Source organism: Zerene cesonia, chromosome 10 (genome assembly GCF_012273895.1).
Source record: "Zerene cesonia ecotype Mississippi chromosome 10, Zerene_cesonia_1.1, whole genome shotgun sequence".
Lineage (NCBI taxonomy): Eukaryota > Metazoa > Arthropoda > Insecta > Lepidoptera > Pieridae > Zerene > Zerene cesonia.
Window position 1 is genome coordinate 727777 of NC_052111.1, and position 18996 is coordinate 746772.

At 32.3% G+C, this 18996-nt stretch overlaps 1 protein-coding gene across 6 annotated transcripts in view; it reads left to right on the forward strand.

Annotated features, from left to right (window-relative positions):
• Positions 1-18996, forward strand: part of LOC119829305 (solute carrier family 12 member 4) — a 278428-nt gene that overhangs the window by 6995 nt on the left and 252437 nt on the right. For all 6 annotated transcript variants that reach the window (XM_038351761.1, XM_038351759.1, XM_038351760.1 and 3 more), the window contains exon 2: positions 1079-1306. In XM_038351761.1, coding sequence (XP_038207689.1) covers positions 1186-1306 — 121 coding nt within the window. In that variant the 5' untranslated portion in view covers positions 1079-1185. The remainder of the gene's footprint in view (positions 1-1078; positions 1307-18996) is intronic.

Sequence of the window (18996 nt, forward strand, 5' to 3'; positions counted from 1 at the left end):
GGCCAAGTGCGGGTTGGCAGATGTCACATGTCGTCGAACTTTTGATTCTTGGGCATGCCGGTTTCCTCACGATGTTTTTCTTCACCGTTTTAAGCAGTGGTGATGTTATCCACTTGTGCAGATAAATTAAGAAATCAATTTATTTCCTGCACGCTCGCCCAGTCTCAAACCCCAGATTATCAATTTTGAAGTCCGAGGTTCTCACCACTGAGCCACCACCATTGTTATATACTGTGCCCACTCTAATTAAATATTATTTAATCAGTCTATTTACTTTCATCTCACATCACTTTGGAGTGTTTATGCTAAAATTAATAAACGTGTCAAGTAAAACAAGTTAAGGATTATGAATATACACGTAGGTATAATGAGGATGTGATAATTATGAAACTATTCAAAGCCGTTTGAGAAAATTTAGAAAAAATAATGTAATTAAAATATATAGTGAGAAAATGTCGTGACCTCGCCAACCGCGCTCGGAAATTTTACTAAAATAAATACGTTTACATATAAAATATTCACTTCGTTTTTTCAAGTCATTAAAACTAAAGCAAATTGTGTATTTAAATCGGAGTTATGGCGAACAATTTCTTGGCTGCAGGGTGCAATTTAGCTGGATGGAGCGCGTTTTAGTAAATGACATCGCATTTTCCAGTCGGAACTGTAAACGACTGGGTTTAGCCACGACATTTGTGCATTAGGTTTTCGAATGCTACCACAGTCCTGAAAGCTCGTCACTTTAAGCGTTTTTTACTTTTAAATTAGATTGACGGCCTCCGTCTACCAAAATGATTGCCTTTCCTCATAACGGTAGGATACATTTCACTTGCAAATTTTCTTTATTATTTATGCAAATAATAATTCTGCTAGATATACCTAAAGCAGCCGGCTCTTTGTAACCGAGATCTCCGTGAGACTTTCTTGTGTTAATAATAATACCTAATCCTATTGAAAATCTATTACAATTCGATTATTTTCACCACAAACAATAATAAATACGGATGGAAACAATATGGCTCACTGCTCCTTCCCATAAAATATTGACATATAAATAATGTTTAGGTATTTAAATTTTCAGTTGCACATATCACCGTATAAAATGAATTTGTGAACAATCGACTGCAATCGTGTTTAATTAATAACAAACATATCTTCGAGCATATCAGTGTAGTGTGAGTGATAAAAATGTCCGAACGCTTCAAGGTGACGAAGTTTGACGAACCTTCGGGTAAGAATTACAAGAACTACGGCGCTACTTCTGCGGAGAGTGATGTGGAGCTGAAGGGGAAACTACTGCCCGATCCAGGTCAGTGTATTTGTTATAATATCATTTAACATACACCAACGAATTCGTATTTATTTAATGATATTTCATACGGAAACTCCATTTCCATACAAATCTGGATCTGGACAAGGAATAATAACTTACTGTGTCTGATATATTGTCTATGTATATCGAGATAATATTAATATTTATGAATTGATGTATTCCGTTCTTAAGCTTAACGTCAAATGTTTTAAATTGTTTATTGATTTAAATTTGAACTCTAACTGAATGTTATTTGATCAATACCAATCAGTTTTTAAAAGGAAAGTGAATCAAGGGATACATATTTGAATGGGGAAAGCCAATCATACGATCTAGCATCAAGTGCTTGCAGTGAATCTTCATAAGTGCGTCGTGGAATCGTATATCTAAATAAAATAGTTTTTTATAATAATAATAGATCTTTATAGAATTTGAATAAGGAATATCGAGGTAAGTACATCAAATCGGTATATTTCAGTCCTATTTATCGTTGCGTGCGTATTAGAATTCTATGGACATTGATAGTAGTAAAACGTGTATGATAAAAATCTATATGAATAATTTTCCCACATTTTGTATGAGTCATCGGATAGCAGGTGAGCCGTAGTGAAGCATTGATGAGAGGAAATGAGGTAGAGAATTTATTACTATGGTAGTGGATATTCTCAATATAATAAAATAAATCATGTTATATATCGATTGTGTAATAGGAAGAAATTTATGTGCCCATCACAAATACTAAAAGATAAATGTGTATCCTACTAATATTATAAATGCGAAAGTTTGTAAGGGTGTGTGTGTGCTTGTTATGCTTTCACGAACTGAACCGATTGCAATGAAATTCGGTACGTAGACAGCTGGACATCTGGAATAACGTATAGATAACTTTTTATCCCGACATTCCTATGGGATACGGTAAGTCCGTATCCCGTAGGAATGTCGGGATGAAACCGTGGGGCAAAGTAAAATAAATACGAAATCTAGGAAAAGTATGAGAAATACATCTTAGTGATAGTAAATAACCCTCTTTTTATTCTTAATTTATATTAAATTTGAAAATGTTAAAAAATGGTATGTTAAAAAAAAGAAAACAGTTAAATTAGCCCAATAAATTATTCTGTGCCGAAATATATAGCGTTATATATGTTTTATAGCGAAAACACGGCAAGACAAAGAACACGGGTTCGCTTCCCGCTTCATGACCGAAATTTTTTCATACTTTTCTTCTTTGTCAATATAATTGATTCAATTTTATTTTATAATTTTACCTATTGTGAACTCAATAATTTAATTAGAACGTTATAAAAAGCTGTCCAATTCTAGTGAAATAATCTTCGCGCAGGAGGAAAACTTCATATAACTTCTATAAATTTGATGACAAGTTTTATTATCTATAATAAATATTATATTTAATTATCTATGATTAAATAACCTGGTGCTGCACTTTTTGTTCTTTATTTGAGTCAATTACAGATCAGATATTCTTCTTATAAATAACTAGCGATCTGTCCCGGCTTCAGCCGCGGTTTTAAATATATAAGTATAGGTATATATTATATGACTCTATTAAGGTGATAACAGAAGTTCCTGGAGTATATTTTAATATTATTTTGCTTTGTCTGAATCATAAATTTAATAAACTTACTCATTGTCTTTTGTAATAAGAATACTATGAAAAAATTAATATTTAAAACAAGCAATTCATAATTTTGATAGTATAATTATGAAATTATCAACATAAGAACGTTGGCTCTTAAGATACAGATTTTTTTTTCTAGTTTAAGAGGCAATGTACATAGATATGTAAGGTATGTTTTGGCAAAATAAAGATTTTATTATTATTATTATTATTAATAACTTAAACCTTTAAGATATTAGATTAACGTTACTGAATTTGAAAAGGTTTATTAGTTTGAAACTTAACAAAATTACTTTTTGTAGCGAAAGTTTTAACACAATACGAAAAACTTCAGTCCATTTTTCAATTCATAAATTCAATTATGATTGTAACCCCGAATCGCCAAAACTTTTGTTAAAATAATTTCAACTAAATACGTACTATAAAATTGTTATTTCTTTTTACCATATTTAATTTATAAGGAGAAATTACGAAATTTTGGAAAGATGTATGAGAAATATACCTACGAGAAATTTCTTTTTATATTCTTCCAAATTTTCGCATTTATAAAGCAATTGAGTTGTATAAAACTTAAAATTACATGTACTTATTGTGTATTATAAGGAACATGGGCTCGGGTGATATAATATACTTACCATGATGTTAACCTATGCAGTTCATAATTAATCAATTCTATATTTGTCAATGTAAATTTTATATTGCGTGCATTTGCATGTTATAAGTTGATAGCTTCCTGAACGACAATATTGTATATTACTAACTGCGCCCTGTGATTTCACTGCGCCCTGTCATTTTATGTGTTATTCCAGTTGTCCAGCTATCTACGTACCAATTGCAATCGGTTCAGTAGTTTTTGTGTGGAAGAGCAACAAACATACACACATCCTTACAAATTTCGCATTCATATATTATAATAGGATTAGAGGCCCGTTTTCTTTTCTTCATTCTTCCCATTCCATTGCTTCTGTCCATCTCTAATCCTTTCCTTATCCCTTATAATCTCCCTAAATATGGGCATCTTATTCACAGAGGTAGTTCCTGTGTGAATGTTCGCATTATGGGTAGCGATATTCGCTTACCATCAGGCGACCACCAGTTCTGGTACCCGCTAAATCTTTAAAAAAGTGTGCCCTTAACGATTATAGGTCTGTTAATAAGTTAAACTTTATTATAAAGACTATAAATTACTCCAGAATAATTCAATTCCGAAGTAATAAACATAGTTTACGCAATTTTACAAGTCTGAATATAAAATGAATTAGTTCGTAATTTGTATAACCATTTAAAACTTAATGCGGTTGAATATTGAAGCCTTTATATGATCATTTCATGCACTTTTGTTATGTAATTAACGTTTTGAATAGAGTTCGTGAAAACAATACAATATTCGATTTCCCGTGATGCATATTTATGGTAAATATAATGTAACTTTAAAATAAATTAAATTAGTTGTAGCTACCTTGTGTTGGATTAATGCTTTATATATATATAAGTTTATGATAATTTTCCTAGGATGAAATCATTACTATAAGTTATTTATCATGATAAATATATCAAAGAAAGTTTTGTTAATTTCACCACTTATAACAAAAAAAAATGACTAAAAATGATTAGCTTCTTGTATTTGCGTCCACATGGATACATATAATAACTGTTAAAAATAGAAAAACTGAATAAAATTCGTCTACTCGAGTGATGTTATTCAACATCAAAGTAGTATATTCTCAGTTTCTTTAGTGAATGAAAAATATGTATTTCCTGCTAATCTGTTCTGCCTGTTCTTCATGCATAAATTAGTTATCCGATTTAGATGAAGGTTTATTAGTCAGTTATACTTGTAATGAAATTGAATACAAGTACAAAGAATAAAAATCACAAAGATTACGTTAATAAACGATGTGAGTATCAGTTACAACCGCTGAGGTTGCTTGCTGACCACATCACACCCTCGCGCTCAGCTGATATTACACACAGACGCAGTTTTTGCAACAAATTAACCGTAGAACTACAGTTTAAAGAGAACTGTTTAATATGAAGCTTTTGACGTCATCGCTTATAGATATCACTGTCGATATAATCTTTATATATATAAAATTCTCGTGTCACAGTTTTCGTTGCCATACTCCTCCGAAACGGCTTGACCGATTCCTCTGAAATTTGGTAAGCATATTGGGTAGGTCTGAGAATCGGCCAACATCTATTTTTTATCCCGATATTCCTACGGGATACGGACTTACGCGGGTGAAACCGCGGGGCGCAGCTAGTACTCTCTAAATATGATAGCGTGACGCAAATATAATTGGACCAGAGATGTCTTCAAAATAGAGTAGCTTGTAGGATCTTTGTACATCACTTAATACTTTTTAGATGATAAGAAAAGTGAGAAAATATTCTGTTATATTTTATAAAACATTATTTATGAAAAGAAACAAAAATGTATATTATTTTGGCTTTATCATAGCAACAACTTGGTCTGCTAAGCGACACTAGCCTGGAAATTTTGAATGTTTTTCTGGATAGGAAAAAAAATTAATAATATTAATAAGACACTTATGATTAAAAAAATATAATGCAAATAAATTTTCACAGAATGCCTTGATTCCAAATTTTACAAGGTTACCAAATAAACGTATAAATAAGCCAACAAATATACTGAGTACGAATGATAAATAAAAAGGAACTACTAATAATGTCTGAAATAAACGTATAATACGCATACATAAAACGACGATTGAGAATATATTACATATAACATAGTCAATACAATAATAATAAACGTAATAAATATTCAATTGCCATTATCTTAAGACAATCGAATTCATCGAGACAATTGGTGTATTCTTTATTAAATCCTTGTAACATATCTATTCTTAGAATTAGTCGGAATTAACAGACATACAAATTTATATATGATGTAAGAAAGTATGTGCTTAATAAATGCATTTTAATACATTTTATCGTAAATGGATTAAATAATCAAATATATTATAAGTTAACAATTTTTTTTTTACTTTATTACGTAATCACTACAAAACCAATAAGTTCTTAGTCTTAGTAAGATCAGTTTTAGCTTCTGACCAACTCATATGTGTGAGCTCGCCTTGACTATTTATTTAATTTGCTTTAATATATCTTGTTTAATCATACTTATATATTATGTAGAAACTTGTTTTGTTTATAATATTGTCTATGATATAACGAATTCAAAATGTTGGAGTGATTTTCCGATACAAATCAAATAAATTTCCTCGGCTACCAATGTAGTTTGCTTCTTGTTCGTTTATATTTTCAGAGAAAATTCAATTTTCTGCACGGTGTGTAAACAAATTTAAATCTATTCTTAGATTTCAATGTTAATGGATTTATGTTTAAGCGTTCCGTATCCAAGGGGTAAAACGGGACTATATTACTAAGACTTCGCTGTTAGCCTGTCTGTCTGTCCGTCCTTCTGTCATACAGCTTGTATCTCATGAACCGTGAGAGTTAAAAAGTTGAAATTTTTAAAGATGACGTATTTTTTGCCGTTATAACAACGTATAATAAAAATGAAATAATCGAGGCTTAGGTGCGTAGGCAACGGTTGGCTGTATCATACATTTGATGTCCAATTTTATTTTTGCAGGTTCTCTTTACCTCTAATTTGTACAGAATAATGGGTGCCGAGAATGCGACTCACACTTAAATGTTTTTTATTTGTTATAAAATGTATTGTTATGTCATTTTGAATAATTTAATTTTACGCATTCGGTCAGTACAAAAATATATATCCTTTAATGTATCCATTGTAGTCTATCGTTTCGAAATTATCTTATTTTGATATTATACATAAAAACATTGGTCATATAATTGTGTGTTTATTTCATTCAGAAATAAACACACGATTAATAGAATATACACATTCTAGATTTTTCTTAACCTCTAAAGGAACAAAATTAAGATACATCCGTGCGACTAGACGTTAGGGAACATAAATATCTACGTCTAGAAAACCGTTTGCCAATAATACAACACCATGACTCCAGTGAGGAAATTGGAAACTATTTGTCGTCGCTTTATTTGCTATTAGTGTAAATATTACAAGCTCTAATGAACGCGGATATATGAAAGGGAGTTATTTTTATTCGTCTCGAACATCGAATATTTGTTTCGTGTTCTCAATAAACTTGATAGTGATTTTAGGAACATTCCTCGTCGAATATAAATTGATTGTTGATTTGAAATTGATTTGGCTGTTGATTGATGTTGTACGTATTTCGTATAGACACTTTATTATGTGAAATAATGTATGTAATACTAATATATATGCATGTTATTAATAACTAGCCGTCTGCCCCGGCTTCGCCCGTGGTTCATATGTAGCCTATACTCTATAGCCTTCCTCAATAAATGGGCTATCTAACATTGAAAGAAATTTTCAAATCGGACCAGTAGTCTCTGAGATTTGTGCGTTCAAACAAACAAACAAACTCTTCAGTATAATATCAGTATAGATATAAAGCTCAAGAGTTTGTTTGAACACCCTAATGTCAAGAACTTTTCTTCCAACTTGGATAATTATTTCAGTGTTAGATAGGCCATTTATGGACGAAGGCTATAGGTCAGGAATGGCGAACCTTTGCGTACCTACGTGAAATGTTTCTAAAGAAATGTTTAATAAGATTCTAGATGTGCCATCAAATAATTTGACTTTGTGATTATTGGGAAAATAACAAATATAACTAGTATATAAAAAATAGAATTGTTTCCTTAATAGAAATAAGTATTATCAAAACAAAAAGTAAATAATTAACACGCTTTGATGTATATAAACCAAAAGCTTCAGCAAATACATACGTGTAATGTATAACAAAGGATTGTCTTGTATTTACGGATAAATGGATGCTACCGGCGTAAGGAATTCTAATCGACGCCTGTGAGATGTATGCAATTAATGCACTTTACAACTTCAGTACATACCTTTAGTCAATAAACTATTAATACAGACTGTCGTAGAAGTTTGGTAACACGTAAGCGTATCATAATCTATTCCGTTCTCATATATGCTCATATATTAATCTGATTAATGTACTACAGTACTGGCAAGTATCATCAAAATCCGCCCATCAGTTTTCACGTGAAAGAGTAAGAAACATACATAACAAACTTTAACACATATGATATGAGTATAATAGAAGTTATAGCACAAAATATTTTTCTCATGCGTAAAGACCTGAAATTTGTATTTGGTACGTCAAATTAGATATCAAAAAGTGTGATCATTAAAATATTCAATGGTTTTATAAGCAGCGACAAAATTTAACATAAAAGAGTCCTCATTAAACACATTGCGGGGAATAATTTCGCACAATATCGTTTTCCGATTTCATCTCGGGTCCAAGGTACGTATCTTAAAAAGCTATTAACGGTAACGGTAGGTATACTTAATAGAACCCTAAATGAAGTTCACGTAACTCTAAGTCTCCTATAGGAACAGGAATATTCTGTTGTGTGTGTAAAGTTTTTTTATGCCGTTAGCGGGGAACTGAGCTGGTGGTTAAGGGAACACCACCGACCATGAACATTCGCAGACGTGGTGCCTCTGCGAATGCGCTGCCCGCTCTTAAGGGGAAGGGGAAGGGATTGACGACGAAATACAGTAGTACCGAAATTGACAGTAATATTAACGTTGCCTGTAGCATAAACACTAAGACTCCGGGGGTAGAAATTATCAGAATCGTTTTTTAAAACCCTTCCTCCAAATTTCAGCACGATGGGTCTAGTAGTATGGGCTATGCGTTGATAGATCTGTCAATGAAACTTTGTCTTTTATATATTAGGAAGAAGAGCGATTACAATAATCATAATAAGAAGCATATCTCTGAGATTGGTTATAATAAGTTCTGCCAATAAATTGATTATTTTATAACATAAATGGCTTTAGATAGAAAAAAGTATCAAAGTATTACCTACAGTCAGTTGGTTACGTAAACTAGGTGGAACGTGTAAGTCATCTATTAAACTCTTCTGAATAAATTTCATTCGAAGAAGCGCTCGATTGGACAGCTTCTGATGTTTTGTGACAAGGTGACTATAGAATACGACAGTTATATTTGAAAATGTTTGAAGTTCTTACTTTAAATATTGAAACTTGCATTAGATTGGATAAAATTATAAAGCAGATTTTGGGATATAATCTATTGCTGTTAAAACATACTGTTTTATTAAAAAAGATAAGGATAGAAAGATAGAAGATAAGTAAGTAAGGAAGTAGATCACATATGATTTTGCAAAACATCGGCTATTAAAAATAGCCAGACTAGAGGCAAATCGCTTGAAAATGTAGTCAGAATCGGCGACCCAGACCTGACAGCGACACCATGGTACATATTGGAGATATGGATCTAGTAATTCTCTGCTTGCTGCATGGGGATCCCAACAAAATTAAGTAAGGAAGTTAATTGGATCCTTGCTGATGTTTTACTTAACATGAGTGCCTGATCATGGATCGTTCATCGCTTCGACATTTTATTATGGGATATTGTCATGTGAAAATCTTATTACCATTTTCAAATTTGTTACGGTAAAAGCAAACATGTGTCCCATGGAAATAGGGATGTGATTCTTTATATTTGAAGGCGTAATTTATATAACAATACATCAATCACATCGTAATTAACAAACATAATATACATAATTAAACGAAATATGATAATATAAGTAAGAATGGAAATAATCTACTGAATTAAATTACTCGTCACCGTGTATAATTAAATTATTGTTAAATTCCATTCAATTAAAATATAATAAATTATTTTAAATATTTATTTAACTTAAACGTATACATAACACATTGATGATGAAAAATAGGTACCATTTTGATGATGATAAAACACGTAACACATCGGTGATGATAAATATGTTTTTTATCTATTTTTCACAGGTTTATCATGATTTTTCGATGAAAATAGGTAATATTTTCTTTAAAATTTCTGATGATTTTTTATTCAGCTTTAGAACTCTGGGATTCTGCGCAGATTAAAGCAAATATTACAATTGACATATATTTAAATTGTGATTGGCATTTTTATATTTAAATAAAAGATGCCAATCACAATTAATGTCAAAATATTTAAAAAAATATCTCGAAATGAGAGTTTATATACCAATTTTAAATATAAGTTATTGACGTACGATCAAAAAAGAACAAATAAAATGATATAAGCGGGTAATAATTATAATATGTTTATTGAATATTATAATGCATTTATAATAATTGAATTTGCGTTTTTGCTTTTCACTACGCCACGTTTCATGCGTTTATAAACGTTATATATTATATAAGAATATCGAAGAGAATATATAATGTTCTTATAATACAAATACTGTCGCATGTGTCGATTAAGGTCGATAAAATATGTGTAATAAGTGCCATTTAATTTAATGTTATGGAAATATGGATCGTTATGTATCCATTTTTATTGACATGGCATTGCTTCTTGCCATTCTTTTTTGAACCAAAAAAGTAAAATAAATAAAATAAAACTTTTTTTGCCAGTGCGGGAGTTGAGCACGATTCGGCAAGAATTGGGCTAGCTGGCTAGCTCGTGTGAAATAGTTGCATGTTACTGTGATTCGTTTGGATAGTGGGGGAGCCGGAGACCCGCATCCTTTTCTTCACCCTGACCAATCCATTCCTTCCGGTGGTGATCGCTTACCATTAGGCTAACTCCCAGTTCAGTTACCAGCTATGACGTAAAAGAGATATTATATCAGAAGTTTTTATATAGGATTTATTATTTATTATTTATTTACTTTTAAAAAGGTACCTTACAGCTAAACATACAATAAATAGTTCCTTTTACAAATATATACGCCAATAACAAGGTACACAATAAATTTTCAATACAGTGTGTGAACAAAACGAAAAAACAATAAACAACTAAAATAAAAGAAATCGAAAAATAAGGTTCCAAGTGGAGATTCAGACATATCCGATACAATTGCAGTATAAGTGAGTGTGAGTGAGTAAGTTTGTGTTGAGTGAGTTATTGTGTATGTGTGAGTGCGTAAGTGAGTATATGTATGTATGTGTAGTGATTCTGTGTTTTTTATATTTCCTGACGGATCAGCTGTAATAAAACTTTTTTAAACTTAGTGCGAGATAATTGGAAAGGATCCGCCGAAGAGAATTTATTATTGTAATTATTAGAAAGTCTCAGAAAGGGTGAGTGTTTAAGATAATTTGTGGATGTTACCTGCACATTGAAGAGAGGTGTGTGGCGAGTACGCTGCAGTGGCGCACGATACTGTATAAATTCTAATGCTTTGGGAAAATCAAAGTTACTATTTACGATATCGTACAATAACATAGCGTCAATTATATCTCTACGATCCTCCAAAGTATTTATTTTATAATGTGAACAAGCTTGGATAATAATAGGAGGATAGGAGGCCCATACATCATTCTTTTTCAGAATATCAGTTGCATGGAGATCACTGTATATAAACAAATCGTTACCTACAAATTAAAAAAGTATGATTTAAAGTTAAAAATTAAGGACATAGAATTAATAATGATATCGGTAGCTATAAGAGTTAGAAATTAAGTCTCTTGTCATAGATTTTGCAATGTAAGTTAGATCCTATTAGATTATCCGTATTATTATTGAATGAGATATATTTTCATAATTTTTATTTTAGTATATTCTTGTGCTTGATTTTACGAGTCTATTATACATTTAGAAATTCTTTTTAACGAAGAAAGACTTTTTAACGGATTTTAAACGCGATTTATTCATTATGGTATTAACCCGACGTTTCGAATATTTTACAGCGGAGCGTGGTCACGAGGGCACCGCACCACGACCACGAGTCGAGTCTTTAAAGACTTTTTAATTTCTAAATTTTTATGTTTGCATGTTCTAATCCATGATATAATAGATTATTAAGTATATGATTGACAAAAGAGTCTCTCAAGCTTAAAATAACGAAGATATCTAAATTCTCCGAATTATGACTATTGACTGAAAGGGAAGATTTCATGGAAATATAATTATCTAGATAAATCGCGACGTTAAAGTAATGAATGTCGACCGACGATCTCAATCTCCATACTGCCATTGCTTGAATAAACTGTTTTGTGAAGATGCCTCTTCACAATATTTTCATTGTGTACAATGGGCTCTTTACCTTTACCATTTACGTACGGGTGACTGCGTTCATGCTTCTTATTGTGTGTAGCGTAATTAGAATTTTTTATAGATAGCCGATAAAACTGAGAAATAATTTTTCATTAAAACTGAGATGCATAAGAAAACATTTAATAGAGACTCCGTATAACTGCTTATATTTAAGAAAGAAAGAAAAAAGAAAGAAAACAAACTTTATTTCCACTCAACAACCTCAAAACTACAACAACTTAATAAATAACATAAAAAATGTACATGGCCATCGGCACAGACTCAACCATACTGTCGGGCTTTAATACCCGAACAACGCTGATTTTAAGTTTGTCTGTAGTTTTAAATTCGGAGGCTCTTAAATATATGTTATACTAGACGCTCGTCCCGGCTCCGCCCGGTTACCAAGATATCTGTTTCATCCCAAGGGAGCATTTAATCGGTATAAAAAGTATCCTATCACCCAAGTCAGCTCATATCCTGTCTGTATAACAAATTTCAAAATCAGTTCAGTAGTTTCAGTGTGATTTACGGACAAATATCTAAACAAACTTTCACGTTTATAATATTAGTGTGATTTTGATAACTTGTGAACAGTGCAGTGTAAGTATTTATAATCTAAACTTCATTGAAATTGCGGCAATACGGTCTAACACGCCAAACATACGAGTATTATGTTTTTTTTTTGCTTATTAAAAGAGAAAATATCGTTAACAAGGGAAAAACTCACACCAATTATACTAAAACTCGGAATGTTATTGGCCAAATGATAGATAAAAGTGTATACTCCAATTTGTGCCACGTGGCTAGAGCCTGAGGCGCTGGGGTGGATTTTATACAATGATTTGTGAAAAACGATTAACAATGTATTAATTCTATATAAAAATAACTTTTTACGCAAACCAGCAATTTAACTTTCCATATTTTGTATAGTTTGACAATTACCCACTAAGAATCCTATAATTCATAATATTGTTATTTTCTTTTTATTCGTCATGAGACTCATATGCAGTATCACTCGATACAACAGCTAGATAGACTACTTAACTAACGAAACTGATAATTATCTAACTTTGTTATCTATATATATTATTAATTATCTATCTTTTCTGCACGGCTAAACTGCTGCAGCTAATTGAAGGAAACGTACAGAGTAGTTTGAGACGAGAAAGGACATGGGATAAGCATTAACCTGGAAATCCCGCCCTAACGACATGTATGTGAATTTTTCTTTAGCTTCACGGGCGGAAAGCTAGTTTAAATATATATGTATAACTCAAAGGTGACTGACATAGTGATCCAACAACGCACAGCCCAAATCACTGGACGGATCGGGCTGAAATTTGGCATGCAGGTAGATGTTTTGACGTTGACATACACTAAGAAAGGATTGTGACAAATTCTACCCCCAAGGGAATAAAATAGGGGGTGAAAGTTTGTACCACAAAAATTGGTTAACATCGCATGGGCGAAGCTGCGGGCAACAGCTAGTGATAAATGAATCGTGTGACATATCGACAGAAACTCCGCATGCTCGCTTATTGGATCAGTGAAGCTATTAAGGCAGCTGACCTAATATTTCTTCCTGCCGGGAAACGCCGCACTAATCTGGTTTACTTGGCCACGTAAACTTTGCATTTTCATTGAGTTTGCAGTTTATACAGCAAAAAAGTGCTTTCGTTTGAATGCCGCGATAATTAGAAATGTGGACGTGGGTACTTTTATTCACTATGGATTTATTACAGTATTTTATTCATTTATAATAAACACTAGCAAACCCGGCGAACTCCGTTTCGCCACCAGATGGCTGTGTGAAAAATGATTTTCCCGCTTTTCTGTTAAAATTTTTCCTGAATTTTCTTTGCTATAAACCTCACGGAGCCCGAGACCTTTCCAACGAATGCAAAACCGTGGAAATCGGTCCGTGCGTTCTCGAGTTATAGCGTCAGGAAGGAAATCCCGACTTATTTTTATATAGTAAGAAGAAGATATTAACATGTGAAATTTTGAACGGCATGTTTCTAATTTCAAATTATGAATTACTGGATTTTCATACACAACCTCGCCCGCGTAGTAAAAGAAAAAATGGACAGTTCAGGGTATTCCCCGTATAATTCACGTTCTCGGGATTTCCAGAATAAAAAATATACTGTGTGCTTTCTCAGCTGTCAAAATTCCTTTGTGCATTGATCTAAATTAGTTCAGTGGTTTAGGTGTGAAGACGAGACAGACAGTTATACTTGCGCAATTATAATATTAGTAGGGATTAATTTTTTTTGTGGACTCGCTGGACCGATGTAATATGTACATACCATCCTACTAATATTATAAACGCATAAGATTGTAAGGATGAATGGATGTATGGATGTTTGTAACTCTTTCACGCGAAAACAGTATATCGTATCTGTATGACATTTGGTACAAAGACAGATTATAGTTTGGATTAGTCATAGCTTACCACCTAAGTACCACGGGGCATATCATTTGGCTTTAGTTTGTGAAATGCTTCGCTTTGTTAACCTTACATGCTTTACAGAGCACTAGGCATGCACAGAATATTCTATATAGTTGTAATTAGCCCAGAAAAGTCGACCTTTAAGGTCTTATTTACGCAGTTGCTACGAGCAACGTGCGGTGACCATGAAGAATATGGCAATTAAGTCGTCTTCATTACATAACAAAAATATTGCCAGCGTATAAAGACGTACAAAATATAACTAAGAATATAAAACGTGTTAATAACCCGAGTATTGGCTGCTTTAACTAATTTGTTTAAAGGGATTTTCTTGAGGGATTTTAAAAAGGAAATTTTACAAGTTTGCTTTCCTGCAAGAAATATGTTAACATTGTTTTCTTATGATAGAGTATCAGGTAATTATCAGACGAGATGACAGTAAGTTCCGTGCTTTATATTACTGTTTTATCTTATACATAGTTTTTGCAGAAACCATTTTTTATGTTTATTTGACAATAACAATGTATTTAGGCGATTGTCAAAATAAGTAGGTAGGCCCCTCTTCAAATTTTATTTTCTTATAAATCTTTTGTTTATGAGAACCTAGTTGTGTAATATCTTATCCTTGAGGAAATTTAACCATTGATGGAGTAGAAAAAACTGTTATTTTAGAATAATTTGGAAATCGTATAATTAAATATAAATGACAAAAATATAGCCTACACATGTGTGCTGTATTAGGCTATGTTGTTAGCAAGATGATAACTGCAATACAGAGAAAAAAATAAGCACGTGTAATATATCCACTTGTATTATTTATCGAAACATACCTAAGTGTAATTCTCGAACTTTTCGTCTATATATACATTCTTGTATAAATGGTTTTTGTGCCAGAAAAAGAAAAGGTTAGGAGAACGTTTCTTTCCAAGCCCACACTACATATTACACAGTTCGAGGCATTTTCTAACTCTGTATTTTATTATAACATATAAGGTAAATGTGAAATGTAAAAAGGCGCTTCATCGTCACAAATAACTGAATTATAGCTAGATATCCCTACATAGTATAAAACAAAGGCGCTTTCTCTGCCCCAACTGCGTTTTTTTATAGATAGAGTGATTAAAGAGAAGGTTGATATGTATAATAAAATCTACAAACAACTCCGAAATAACGCATGTGAAGCCTAGCGAAGCTAGTAATAAACTAGTAATAAATACAAGTAACCCAATACATACGAAATATGCTGTAGGTAAAAATTGTTAATAGCTAAGAAAAAATATCTAACGAGGATTATATAGACTAGTGTACTAGTGTACAAGCACCGTTGTAGGTAATAAGCTGTTTACATGAATAATAATTTTATTTATTCATAACCGCAGCCTTTGCGGGTAATTTTCTACCCACAGACATAAATTTAATTAATTTATATTAGATATGCAGGTATTGTGTTGGAATACATTTTATATGAAGGTGAGCTTAGATGCATTTATAAAAGCTATGTATATTGAATTTGTGTTCACTATAGAGGATGTTTTTTTCTAAGATAATGACTTTTGGGGACAAGGAAACAGCGTATGTCACTGAAAGGCCGGCAAAGTACCTGTAACGCCTCTAGTGTTACAAGTGTTTATGGACGGTGGCGATGATGGTGACCACTTAGCATCAGGTGTCCCCATCTGTTCCTTTGCTTGCTCTGTCATAAAAAAAGCAAGCGCCATATTTGGCAATTTGTTATGTTCATTTTTACCATTAACTATTTGTTTAGTACACATTGGTGATATAAGTTCAATTAACTGGTTATTTGCAAAATCTGTCTGTCTGATTGTCCTTGAGTCCATCTATAATATTATGTATATTATGTAAGACATCTGCAATTCATAGAGATAGTGTATTTCTATTGCAAAAATAACAACAAAAAATACGACTAGAGCTTACTAGAGATACGAGGTAGAGCATCGTATTTCTTTCCCTTATTTACTTGTACGTTAGTGTCGCGAGTCAAACTAACATTTGACCGCTTCAAGTTTAAACATTTAATTTAAATGTGTATAATATAATAAATAATAAGACGCTCGTCCCGACCCTGTCCAGATATCAAGATTCCTGTTTTATCCCAATCGAGCATTTAAATGGGATAAAAAGTATGTTATCACTCAAGTCAGCTCTCTGTATACCAAATTTCTTTAAAGGCCGTTTAGTAGTTTCAGCGCAATTGACAAACGTCCAAACAAATAAACTTTCCATTTACAATAACAATGTGTATGGTGTGATAGTGTGACGTTCACAAAGTTTTTATATTCTAGGATTATTATTTATGCAAGCTTTGCTTAATCTGAAAATGGTGCAAATGCCAGCTGTAGAAAAATAGCTGTTACTTCGTTCAACGATAGTTTGTTATTTACTCGATTAATATATGAAAAAAAGGAAATAAACCCATCTCCAGCAATCACGGCTATTTATACGGTTTTATTGGACAAATTAAACCCTCCACAGCGGTATTGGCTCGCCGGGGATCGTAAATGCTTTTACGATTTCTGTGTCATGACAGCTCCCACGAACAATGCTTGTTATCCGGATAAATCCTGATTTCAGTTACATTCCCTTTGTAAATCTGAATCGTATTACCTACATGCCATTCACAAGTTGTGTACATTGTCAAAACAATTGCTTTACCTTTGTGGTACTTTGTGGAAATCTTTTCGGGCGGTGAAAAAATCCTACTAATATTATAAATGCGAAATTTTGTAAGGATGTGTGTGTGTTTGTTGCTCTTTCACGCAAAAACTACTGAACCGAATCCAATGAAATTTGGTACGTAGACAGCTGGAATAACAAATAAGCAACTTGTTTTTAAGTTTTTTAGGTAAATATACCTGAACTGTATCGCAGAATTTAAAGGATATTATTACATCCAAGTTGTTTTAACCGTTAAAGGATTAGAAGACTATGTCACTCTCTGGTCTTCTATATATCTCCGTATACAAGAATCCTAATATAAAATCGCTCCGTTTCGATGTGAAAGAAAGACAAAAAACTGAAATAATGCAGTAAGACAATAGAATATTTGTTATTCCCGAAGTTATTAAAAAAGGCATTCAATACATTTAAAATATTGCTAAGAGAAATGATAATAAACGAAGTCTAATTAAATGTGCCGAAAATTTGATAATAATAATTAATGAACTTACTGTAGCCAGTTAGTTTTTAGGGACAAAGATTTCATGACCATTAGTGTGTAGTTTACACATGTGTGGTCACAAAAAAACTCAATCAATCAAAAGATAACAATAATTTATTACTTAGTACATAAAATACCTCAATTCATGCAAGTCCGGTTTTGGTTTAGTAGTGCCAAAATAAATAACTGGCGAGGGATTAGTTTTAATTAAAATGAATTTGGGTCTCGTATCTAAACGCATAAACTTTATGGGATTAACAGCTATCTAAGGTTACCTTGAAGCTATATTCACGAGAATTAACATGCAGTCAACTATTAAATAGAACATTTGAGTAAAACACCAAAATATGTGTTATACCCAAAATTAATGTAAATTCATATAACAGGAACTATGTTCATAATGTCAATTTTATTAATCCCTTCTAATATTATAAATGCGAAAGTAACTCTGTCTCTCTTCTCTTTACACCTAATCCACTTAACTGATTTAGATGAAATTAATATAATTTGAGACTCGAGAATAGGCAAAGAATAGTTTTTATACCAGAAATCCTGGGAACATTATGGGATAATCCCCGTAACTCTTATATTTTTCTTTACTAAGCGCTAAACCGCATTCGGAAAGCTTGAAGTGTCCTATATCTAAAAGATGAAGAAAAAACTAAATGTTCAAGTCTATGAAACAAACAATGAAACGGTAGCTTCGAATTGATTCTGTCTCTTGTTGTGGTACATTTTATAACGCTCAAAAATTGGGCACAAAAAGCTATAGCGCTAGACGAAGCAGTTTCTATTTAATAAAGATCGACAAGCGGCCGCCTCAAGGGAAAGTATACTTCATGAAAGCATTTCTCTTAACCGTTTTTGCTGTAGCTAAAACGTTATTGGCAGGATTGAGTCGAATGCAACGAGCGAATTAAAATTATGCGCTGACACGGAAACTTCGACACGTCAAAAGCAAAGGAAATGTGCCACTAAGAAAACATGTTTTTCAACATTATAGTTAACGTCTTGGTGAGACTGGAACGTTTTAATTTTTGTTGTCACTTGGTTTTTACTCACGGCATTTAAAGTGGAGACTACCTTATTTAAGGAAGGTCTGTTAAAATAATTTTTAAAATGTATTTAGTGATGATTTAATTCACATTTTCATATATCAATTTGTACCTACTAAGAATAACGAAACCTTGCATTAGAAAGAACACCATTCAATGATTATTAAGTGGTAACCAGTTCTCAACTTCACACAATTGAAAA